We start from the raw sequence: 12,308 nt of genomic DNA on the forward strand, positions 1-12,308 counted from the left end.
CTTTATTGTAGTAAACTTTGCAGTGTATTTGTTAAGAATGATATTTAGGCTATTTGTTTAGATTTAAAAACATTTAGTAACTGATCACTTTAGAAACATACGGTGGCTTAAAGTCACAGTCATATACTGAAAGTACATAAAATGAATGAAATTTACAGCTTTGTAATTTAGCCCTCACCCTCCCAGTAATATGTCTGGGTTGGGGCTCAGGTAGCTATCTCTGTTTTTAACAAGGGACTCAGATTATTGATTCAGGTTATTCTTATAATCAAGGAGCCCTGGTGACGCAGTGGTTAAGTGCTCAGCTGCTAACCGAAAAAGCAGCAGTTTGAACCCACCAGCCGCTCTGTGGGAGAAAAGACCTGGCAATCTGCTCCCGTAAAAATTACAGCCTAGGAAACCCTATGGGCCAGTTTTACTGTGTCACATTGGGTCGCTATGAGTTGGAATCGACTTAATGGCACATAACAACAAGAACATTCTTATGATCAAGCAAATTTGGGAACCAAAAAGAACAAAAACCAAACCCGCTGCTATTGAGTTGATTCCGACTCATAGCGGCCCTATAGGACTAATTCAACCTCCTAACTACATTTAAGGCAGTTGAAACTCAGAGAGGGAAAGTTACCTGCCAAGTGTCACGCAGCAGTTTAATGACAAACTCAGGGCCAAAAGCCCTGTCTTTTAACGTCTAGTGCTGTGGAGGTGTTGCTGTTTCCATCTAAGGGAAATGAGGAAGAGAAGTGGCATGAATATATAGTAGTCAGCATACAGGTACCTTGAGGACTCTAGTCAATTGACCAGAGTTGGGACTTTAAACGTAAAAAGAAGAAAATATGGCTTCACAGTTTTCCTTTTATCCACCCCTGCTTTTATAAATAAATCTAGCTCTGTGTTTATTTACTCAGATATTTCTTTTCATCTTATAAAACACCTTAATTTGTAGTGACTTCTTTATTACTGTTTTGTGTAGTTACTCTACATTAAATATTTGATAAAGCAAGCCAGTAAAAGGCACACACACACTTTGTGCATAGCTGTAACATGATGTGGCTGGCAGACTCTGTTGCATTTAATAAGGATTCAGATACTTAAATGGGTTAATGTTTTACATTTTATTTTCAAAGAATATTGAGCTAGATACTTTGAGATTATTAAAGTGTTTCGGACTTTGAGATTATTAAAGTGTTTCTGATTTGGAATTAGAAAAACTAGACTGTTTACTTGTCTAACCCTGAGCAATATCATTCATCCATCCATCCATCCAATATGTATTTCATGTCCATCATGTACGAGGCATGATTAGACACTGGTAGTATACTGGAAAAAAAAATACATGGTCCCTGCTGTCATGAAATGTAAAAGTCACTTAACCACTTGGTGCCTTAATGTCCTCAGCCTTAAAATGGGATTATTTCCACTTTTTAGGTTATTATGAAGATTAAATTGAGATTATAATGGAAAAGGGCCAGCACTATACCTGCATATTTTAGTAAAATATTGATTGTTCCTTTAAAAAGATATCAAGACATTTGTTCTTTTTTGTTGTATAGATAAACAAAAAAACCCATTGCCATCAAGTTAATTCTGGCTCATAGTGACCCTATAGGACAGAGTACAACTGCCCCATAGAGTTTCTAAGGAGCAGCTGGTGGATTCGAACTACCGACATTTTGGTTAACAGCCAAGCTCTTAACCACTGTGCCACCAGGGCTCCGTTATATATATATTTATTTAAATGTACATTAAATTTACATAAATTAGCTCTATGTATATTGTTTTACACACACACACACACGCACACGCACACACACACACACAGAGGCATGCACCATATAACGTCCGTTTAGGCAACATCTGACTGCATATACGTCCGTGGTCCCATAAATTCAAAAACCCCATTTGGAGAATGGGATGTAGCAGATGTAACCGAACATAGTGAACATAATAGTTTCCTGCATACAAGGTAGTGCCCGTTTATTGCAAACTATTGTATGTACCTTGAATTATTAATATAATAGGCTTTGTGGGGCTTGGGAGTTGGTACATAACTGCAGGTTGTATGTAACTCGGATGTTCGTAACCCAGGGACTGCCTGTATATAATATGGTTTTCACACAGTGTCCAAATCACATAAAGTCCTGTTTCACAGAATGTATTGTGGACGTTAAGTGATACACGACTGTATATGCACTATGTTTTTTGCTCTGTCTCTTTCTGTATATACTATAGTACTGTAGTACTTCGGCCATTTTTATATTAAAAATTGGTTTCGTATAATTTCAAAATAACTACATATATTTAAATATATATGCATATACGTATGTATGTATATATTTGCAACACCAAATAAATCTAGTGGACGTCGAGTAGCTAAAACAATAGGGAGAAATGATGAAGTAAAGAGCTGAACAGAAGATTTCAAAGGGCGGCTGGAGAAGACAGAGTAAAGTGTTATAATGACATGTGCAAAGACTTGGAGATAGACAACCAAAAGGGAAGAACACGCTTGGCATTTCTCAAACTAAAAGAACTAAAGAAAAAATTCAAGCATCAAGTTGCAATATTGAAGAATTCTATGGGGAAAGTGTTAAATGACACAGGACACATTAAAAGAAGATGAAAGGAATACACAGAGTCATTGTACCAAAAAGAATTGGTTGATGTTCAGCCATTTCAGGAGGTAGCATATGATGAGGAGCTGATGGTACGGAAGGAAGAAGTCTAAGCTGCACTGAAGGCATTGGTGTAAAACAAGGCTGCAGGAATTGACGGAATACTAATTGAGATGTTTCAACAAACAGATACAGTGCTGGAAATGGTCATTCCTCCACACCAAGAAATTTTGAAGACAGCTACCTGGCCAACCCACTGAAAGAGATCTGTATTTGTGCCCATTCCAAGAAAGGTGGCCCAACAGAATATGGAAATTACTGAACAGTATCATTAATATCACACACAAGTAAAATTTTCCTGAAGATAATTAAAAAAATGGTTGCAGCTGTACATTGACAGAGAACTGCCAGAAATTCAAGCCGGATTCAGAAGAGGACATGGAATGAGGGATATCATTGCTGATGTCAGATGGATCTTGGCTGAAAGTCAAAAATACTAGAAAGATGTTTACCTGTGTTTTATTGATTATGCAGAAGCATTCACCTGTATGGATCATAACAAATTACGTATAACATTGCAAAGAATGGGAATTCTAGAACACTTAACTGTGCTCATGAGGAACTTGTATGTAGTCCAAGGGGCAGTCATTTGAACAGAACAAGGGGATACTGCGTGTTTTAAAATCAGGCAAGATGTGTGTCAGAGTTGTATCCTTTCACCCTACTTATTCAGTGTGTATGCTGAGCAGATAATCCAAGAAGCTGGACTATATGAAGAAGAACAAGGCATTAGGATTGTAGGACAACTCATTAACAACCTGTAGCATGCAGATATCGCAACCTTACTGAAAGTGAAGAGGACTTGAAGCAGTCACTGATGAAGATCAAAGACTACAGCCTTCAGTATGGATTACGCCTCAACAAAGAAAACAAATCCTCACAACTGGACCAATAAGCCACATCATGATAAAAAGATTGAAGTTGGCAAGGATTTCATTTTACAATCAACACCCATGGAAATAGCAGTCAAGAAATGAAAAGACACATTGTGTTGGACAAATCTGCTGCAGAAGACCTTTAAAGTGTTAAAAAGCAAAGATGTCACTTTGAGAACTAAGGTGCGCCTGATCCAGGCCATGGTATTTTCATTTGCCTCATATGCATGTGGAAGCTGGACAGTGAATAAGGAATTCTGACTGAAGAAGAACTGATGCCTTTGAATTATGATGTTGGCGAAGATATTGAATATACCACGGACTGCCAGAAGAAGGAACAAATCTGTCTTGGAAGAAGTTCAGCCAGAATGCTTCTTAGAGGCAAGGATGGCGAGACTTCGTCCTACGAAATTTGAACATGTCAGGAGGGACCTGTCCCTGGAGAAGGACATCATGCTTGGTGAAGTAGAGGGTCAGCGAAAAAGAGGAAGACTCTCAATGAGATGATTGACATAATAGCTTCAACAGTGACTCAGACATAGCAATGATTGTGAGGGTAGCGCAGGACTGGACAGCATTTCATTTTGTTGTATATACGGTCCTTGTGAGTCGGAACCGACTGGATGACATCTAACAACAACAACATTAATATGAGTCGTTTTTCACTCATTTTTACAAAATGAAGACAAAATTCAGGAATGTATTATAGTATTTGTATGAACAAACAGTACTGTACAAAGATGACAACACATCTAAGATGAAACGTTGCCAGGAAGTACTACTGCCATTTATCAGCTGATGTATAAAGGGACGTTGAGGGTATTATGCTGGAAAATAACGTGTGAAAGTTGACAGTTGCCTGTATATGTTCAGTAGCCAGTGCAACCAACGTCATTTGCACTCACAGGTAATTACGAGAGTAATACATGCTTATTGAAAAATATTGGAAATTCAGAAGTCACAGGTTGCTCTATTTCTTTTGTTTAAATTCTTTTTAATGCAGTTGTAAAGATAGCATAAATTTCATTTATATGTCAAATTATCTTAATATATTTATTGATTCCAAAATTCCAAAATTCTGAGTTATATCCTACTCCGGCTATAGATTGGAATGCTCATTGGAATTTTCTAGATCATTTTCAATTTGTCCGTGTCAAAGATTGTTGTTACTCATTTGACTTCTTTACATAGTAGGCATACTAAATCTGTATTCTGGTTTGTCATTTAGCTGTTTTTTGTGTATAGTAGATTTTTTCCACATACAGAAGTTTAAAATTTTTTATGCAGTCAAGTCTATATAAAATCTTCTTGATCTTCTTAGTATCTTGTTTTATTGTTTTTATGCTCAGAAAGGGCTTTATGTATTGGGCTGATATTTTTTCTTGCTTTTTAGCTTATATTTAACTCTTTAAAATATCTGGGATTTAATTTGGTCATGAGATGAGGCACTAATAATCCACTTTTCCCTCAAAGTATTAACTAGTTTATCAGAGCCAATTATTGAATAATAGTTTTCTTATTTTAAATGTGTTCCACGTTTTTTTTTTTCCTATGTATTTGATATATTTAGTAGATTAAATATGAGCCCTAACAAAGGATTTAAAATGAAGTGCTGGTTGGGGAGAAGAGTCTTGTATTCCTATGTTTATATATGAGTTCTGGTTTTGAAATTTATCATGTATTTGACATTATTTTCTAAGTTGTGTACAATATTCCAACAAAATCAGAATCTTTGGATTTTTGTAAGCAGACTAAAGTATCATTTGTGACTCCAGGTGAAATACTCAACCGATCATTGAGCTGATCGTAACTTTAAATATTTTCTTGTCATTGAGCTTTTTGCTAAATAGTTGAAAGCAAAAACCTATGCTTTTTAATATACCAGTGCTTTTTGTTTACTTTTTTGACCTTATAGTTTTACATAATACATCTTTAAAAAATAATTACTGACAGAATCTGATGTTCTTTCTTTTGTTTTCCTCCAAGGGAAGAATTTATACACAAATGAATATGTGGCAATTAAGCTGGTAAGTTCATGTTTCTTATTTTCTTGTTACTTACTTATTAACTTATATTTTAATTATCTTTTATTTTCATGTTATTTATAACTTGACTGTTTATTTGAAAACAAAAAGTGATATGTGTAGCAGATCTTTTGTTATTAAGCTCAGAACATCATCATGTCCCTTCAATATATGACAACTCAATCTCCTTACCTTGGCAACATTGTATGAGTTTTTGAGTTCTGACACCATTTTTAATTTAGGAAAGCTAGCATTTTGGCATTTTTAATTAGATAAAAATTAGAAAGCAAGGTTTCTCTTTCTGATCCAAGCATTTGGACAAAACAAAAGCATATTTACGTTCAGGATTACACTCTTTGAAAACATATTTTCAGGTACCTTCCAAAATCTGTTTTACCATTTATACTTTATATGTAGTAAAGCTGGCTATTGCTTGACCTTTGGGGATTCAAAAATGCCTGATGTGGATAGAAGGGGAAGTAAACTCTTTACAGAGCTATGTTAAAGTCCTAAATGTGCCTGGTATGGCAGTTGTAAGACAGAGATACCTCTTTTGGAAGAGTTGGGATCTGGAAATTATTTCCATAAGACATAACTCTCTTTCTTCTGGTACAGCTTCTCTGTCTGGCTTGCCAGCTAGTTTTCCCTGAGTTATGCAGGGTTTGGTTTTCCCAGTCTGCCTGCCTTTTTCAACCTTGTCTCTGCCAATATAACCTGTTACCAGGACAATGTGAGATTATTATTATTAAACGTTAGTTAACCTATTGAAGGAGGAGGCAAATGGGAGGAAATAGAAAAACTTTTGGGATGAGATGGAAAAGCTGCATTACTTGATTTTAAATATTTTTGTGAGTATAGACCAAGTTTCACTGCAACAAATGCTATTTATTTTCACTGGGAAGTAAAGATGCATGGTGTGATTGTGGTGCCACCAGGAAAGACTGGCTGGCTTACATGAGACTTTGGACTATTATTTATCTAGTTGAGTTCACCACAGGTTTAAGGTCTGAACCTTGACTTTATGACACAAAATCTAGTTAGGCCATCTCACCTAAGTTATCTCTGTTTCTCAGAGGTATAAATATTTACAAAGGGTTAATTTCTAATTTATAATGAGGTATTTTACTATTACAGGTCTAGAATGCTCTGATCAGTGTGGATAGATCTACATGGAAAGCCAGATTAAAATTACAAGGTTCCATTGTGAGTATGGAATCAGGATAAGGAAAGTTAGTTTGTGTGACTCACTGTAGGGAGGGCCCAGGATACAGCGACTGGACAGTATTTGAATAGGCACTGCTGCGTCTCATTTCTTTAGAACTCTTCCTTTTCCCGTGTTCTAGGCCAGTGGTCTAGAACATTGTATGGGGATTGGGGATGGGAGTGGCGCACAGTGTGGTGAAACCCATCTTCTGTGCTATTGATGCAACGACCGATAGTGAGCAGCTCTCCTTCTGGGAGTATGTCTTGCATGTGAGTGATATTTATTTCGTATGTTTAGGCAAATAAACCATTGTGTCAAAGCAAGAGCCACTGCTGTAGGCTGACCATACCTTGTCTGCTTCAGTAACTAAGTGGTACCCTTAGGTCCTATTATTTTGGATTTTGGAACTTATTTACTGTGTCCATACCATTGCTGCCTTAGTAAACATTTATTGTAGCATGTTTTAGCCTTCGTATGTATACACACGTATCACTTTTTTAAGTTTATCTTCGTGCCATATCACTCCATCCTTTTGTTTTTCTCCTTCTCTTCTCCACCACCCTCCACTGTTCTTGTCCTGCTTTGATTGCCCTTTTAAAAGCACAATGATCAGCACTACATATACTTATTATGGTTTTTCCGGTGTTCTTTGGAGGAATTGGGAATATTTTTGGATCTATGTCCCTAGCATTTTGAGACTGAAGTATAGTATGCAGTTGTGTTCTCCTCAAATCAATCCCAAAGGCTGTATTGGGATGTCAGAAAAATTTTCACGTAAACCGTATTGGACCATAGTTTGGTACTTTGTCATTTCCTTATATGTTTCTGTTTGTATCTGTTGTATCTTTTTGCAGCAAATAACATAAAATCTTGTTCAGAACCTGCCATAAAAGTAATCACTTGAAAATATTATGTATCTATGCCTTCAGTGCTGCCTGATTTTTGTACTTTGGTACAAATAAAAGTGTTATTTGATAACATGGTGTTCAGAGAGTGGATTTTAGTGACTACTTCGGCTTTGGTGTCCTTATAAAGATTTTATGTTTATCTGATAATGTTGCCCTAGTTTAGACAGCTGTTTTGTTTCAGGATATTTTGTTAATTCGACTTTGGTCATTACCATCATTTATTGTTGTTTATGCTCATATAATAACCTATTGTCCACCAATAATTAAAATGTTATCATGAGGTAGGGAGACTTTTGTTATATGGTGGTATAATAAAATTTTACTGCTAGTAAAGTACTGGATTCAATTTGAACTGACTCAACTAAGTTAGATCTGGGTTTCTATTTTTACTTAGTTATTGAGTAAATGATGTATTTAATTTCACTTATGATTGCATAACTGGGCATCTTTTATTATATCTTAAGGTTATGTACTTTTAGGTAGTTAACTGAAGAAGCATAGGTAATATAGCACTCACTATGTGGAAAGTAAGGAGCCCTGGTGGCACAGTGGTTAAGTGCTCGGCTGCTAACCCAAAGGTCAGTGGTTCGAACCCACCACCCACTCCTTGGGAGAAAGATGTGGCAGTCTGCTTCTGGAAAGATTACAGCATTGGAAACCCATGGGGGTAGTTCTGCCTGTCCTGTAAGGTCACTATGAGTCCGAATCAACTTGACAGCAATGGGTTTGATTTTTTGGATGTGGAAGGTACTATTTTAAGTACTTGACACATATTATGAGAAAAGTACAGTTTTTAATCCCTATTTTACAGATGAGGGAACTGAAATACAGAATGGTTAAGTAACTTGTTGAAAGTCACACAGCTAGTAAGGAGTGGAGTCAATCTAGTTTCAGTGTATATGCTCTTAATTACTGTACCTTCCTGTCTCTTGAGAACTAAGCTGAATTGTTTTCTCATATAATAATTCTTATGGTTATAATTGTTCTAATTGACTTTTCAAAAAATTGTGGTAAAATATATATAACAAAACATTTGCTAGTTGAACAATTTTTACATGTATAAGTCAGTGATGTTGATTATGTTTACGTTTTATGCACTCATTACCACTATCCTTTTCCAAATTATTCCACCAACATTAACAGAAACTCAGTGCTTCCTGAGCAATGACTCCCCCCCTTTTTCCTCCTTCCTACTCCTCGTAACTACTAATAAACTTTGGCCGCTGTTCATTTGCGTATTTCATATAGATGATGTCATACAATATTTGTTCTTTTGTGACTGACTTATTTCATTCAGCATAATGTTTTCAAGGTTCATTTTTGTTGTGGCATGCATCAGGACTTTATTTCTCTTTATGGCTGAGTAATATTCCATTGTATGCATGTACTGTATTTTGTTTATCCATTCATCGGTTGATGAAGATTTAGGTTGTTTCCACCTTTTGGCTATTGTGAATATTGCTGCAGTGAACATGGTGTAGAGGTTTCTGTTTTTGTTCCTGCTTTCACTTCTTTTGGGTATATACCTAGGATTTGGATTGCTGGGTCATATGGTAGTTCTATGTTTAACTTTTTGAGGAACTGCCAAACTGTTTTCCACAGTGGCTGTACTGTTTTACATTCCCATCAGCAATGGATGAGGGTTTTCCAGTTTTCCATATTCTCACCAACACCTTTTCTTTTTTTAAAAAAAATGACAGCCATTCTAGTGGGTGTGAGGTAATATCTTATTGTGGTTTTGATTTGCATCTTCGTATGAATTGGAATTGACTTGATGGCAACGGGTTTTGGAATGGTAAACAGGAGTTCCTGGGTGGTGCAAATGGTTAATGTACTTGGCTGCTAACCAAAAGGTTGGAGGTTCAAGTCCACCCGGAGGTGCCTCGGAAGAAAGGCCTGACGAACTACTTCTGAAAAATCAGCCATTTGAAAACCCTGTGGAGCACAGTTCTGCTCTGACACAGAAGAGGTCACTATGAGTTAAAATCAACTCTCTGGCATCTGGGGTAATGATTAATGACATTTCTAAACAGATTTTAATAGTTCCTTATCTGAAGTCTTTGTATGGTCATAGTTTCACTATAACGTGTCTAGCTTAATTTCTTTTTAGTTATCTTGTTTAGAATTCACATTTCTCTTGAATCTGTGATTTGTTGTCCTTTATCAATTCTTGAATTGATTATTACTTCAGATATTGCTTCTGCCCACTTTTCTCTTTGAGACCCTTATCAAATGCATATTAGACTCTCTAACTGTGTTATATAGGTCTCTAATCTTTTCTTCTGTATTTTCCATTTTCTCTTCCTTCATGATGCATTCTGTATTTTTTTTTTTAAATTTCATTGTGCTTTTGGTGAAAGTTCACAGCTCAAGTTAATTTCTCATTCAAAAATTTATACACATGTTGTTTTGTGACATTGGTTGCAATCCCCACAATGTGACAACACAGTCCCCCTTCCCACCCTGGATTTCCCGTGTCCATTCGTCCAGCTCCTGGCCCTTCCTGCCTTCTCATCTTGCTTTTGGGCAGGAGTTGCCTATTTGGTCTCCTGTGTTTGACTGAACTGAGAAGCACGTTCCTCATGTGTGTTATTTTTCGTTTTATAGGCCTGTCTAATCTTCGTCCGAAAAATGTGCTTTGGGAGTGGTGTCAGTTCTGAGTTAGCAGAGTGTCCAGAGGCCAGTGTCGGGGGTTCCTCCAGTCTTTGTCAGACCACTAAGCCTGTTCTTTTTTTCATGTATTTGAATTTTGTTTTACATTTTTCTCCCATTCTATCTGTGACCTCTGTTGTGATTCCTGTCAGAGCTGTCAGTGTTGGTAGCCAGGCACCGTCTAGTTCTTCTGGGCTCAGGTGGAGTCTCTGGTTCATGTGGTCCATCAGTCCTTTGGGTTAATATTTTCCTTGTGTCTTTGGTGTTCTTCATTCTCCTTTGCTCCAGACAGGAAGGGACAAATAGATGTATCCTAGGTGGCTGCTTGTAAGCTTTTAAGACTCTAGATGCTACTCACCAAAGTGGGATGTATAACATTTTCTTTATGAACTATGTTATACCAGTTATGGGCCTTGGTGGCATAGTGGTTAACAGCTATGGCTGCTAACCAAAAGGTTGGCAGTTCGAATCCACAAGGCGCTCCTTGGAAACCCAATGGGGCAATTCTACTCTGTCCTATAAGGTTACTCTGAGTCAGAATAGACTAGATGGCAATGGGTTTGGTTTTTGGTTTTATACCAGTTGACCTAGATGTCCCCCAAGACTATGGTCCCCAGCCCTCAGCCCCAGCTACTTCACTCCTCAAAGTGTTTAGACGTATCTAGGAAACTTCCGTGCTTTTGGTTTGGTCTGATTGTGCTGACTTCAGCTATGTTATAATCACTTGGTGATTTCTTCTTCTAAGTTCTCTTTGTTGGTGTAGAGGAATCCAACTGATTTTTTTTTGTTTGTTTTGTTTTCTCTTTTTTTTTTTTTTAATTGTGCTTCACATGAAGGCTTACAGAACAAACAGTTTCTCATGAAACAGTAGTACACATATTTTTTTATGACATTGGTTAAACATGTCAACCCTCTCCCTTCTCGACCTTTGCCAACTGATTTTTGTATGTTAATCTTGTATCCTGATACTTTCCTGAAATTTTCTATTAGTTCCAGTAGTTTTCTTGTGGATTCTTTGGGGATTTCTGTGTATAAGATCATATCATCTGCAAATAGAGATACATTGACTTCTTCCTTGCCCATTTGGGTGCTGTTTATTTGTTTTTCTGGCATAATTGCTCTAGCTAGGACCTCCAGCACACTGTTGAATAAGAGTGGTGATAAAGGCATCCTTGTCTGGTTCCCGTTCTCAAGGGGAATGCTTTCAAAGTCTCTCCATTTAGGATGATGTTGGCTGTTGGCTTTGTATAAATGCTCTTAATTATGTTGGGGAATTTCCCTTCTATTCCTATTTTGTTGAGAGTTTTTATCATGAATGGGTGTTGGGCTTTGTCAAATGCCTTTTTGTGCATCTATTGATAAGATCATGTGGTTCTTGTTTTTTGTTTTATTTATGTGATGGATTACATTGATTGTTTTTCTAATGTTGAACCATCCCTACATACCTGGTATTAATCCCACTTGATCATGGTGAATGATTTTTTTGATATGTTGTTGAATTTTATTGGCTAGAATTTTGCTGAGGATTTTTGTGTCAGTGTTCATGAAGGATATTGGTCTGTAATTTTCATTTTTTGTGGTGTCTTTACCTGGTTTGTATCAGGGTTATGCTGGCTTCATAGAATGATTTTGGGAGTATTCCATCTTTTTCTGTGCTCTGAAATTCCCTTAGCAGTAATGGTGTTAACTCGTCTCTGAAAGTTTGGTAGAATTCTCGAGTGAAACCGTCCAGGCCAGGGCTTTTTTTTGTTGGGAGTTTTTTTAATTACCTTTTCAATCTCTTCTTTTGTTACAAGTTTATTTAGTTGTTCTTCCTTTGTTTGTGTTAGTTTAGGTAGGTAGTGAATTTCTAGAAATTTGTCCATTTCCTCTAGGTTTTCAAATTTGTTAGAGTACAGTTTTTCATAGTATTCTGTTATGATTCCTTTAATTTCAGTTGGGTCTGTTGTGATATAACCTGTCTCACTTCT

General features: G+C 36.7%; 1 protein-coding gene across 13 annotated transcripts in view; it reads left to right on the top strand.

Annotated features, from left to right (window-relative positions):
- Nucleotides 1–12,308, top strand: part of CSNK1G3 (casein kinase 1 gamma 3) — a 167,747-nt gene that overhangs the window by 40,096 nt on the left and 115,343 nt on the right. For all 13 annotated transcript variants that reach the window (XM_004384283.2, XM_023738677.1, XM_023738674.1 and 10 more), the window contains one exon: nucleotides 5,537–5,577. In XM_004384283.2, the coding sequence (XP_004384340.1) occupies nucleotides 5,537–5,577 (41 nt within the window). The remainder of the gene's footprint in view (nucleotides 1–5,536; nucleotides 5,578–12,308) is intronic.

Source organism: Trichechus manatus, unplaced genomic scaffold (assembly GCF_000243295.1).
Source record: "Trichechus manatus latirostris isolate Lorelei unplaced genomic scaffold, TriManLat1.0 scaffold00121, whole genome shotgun sequence".
In the NCBI taxonomy this organism is placed as follows: Eukaryota; Metazoa; Chordata; class Mammalia; order Sirenia; family Trichechidae; genus Trichechus; species Trichechus manatus.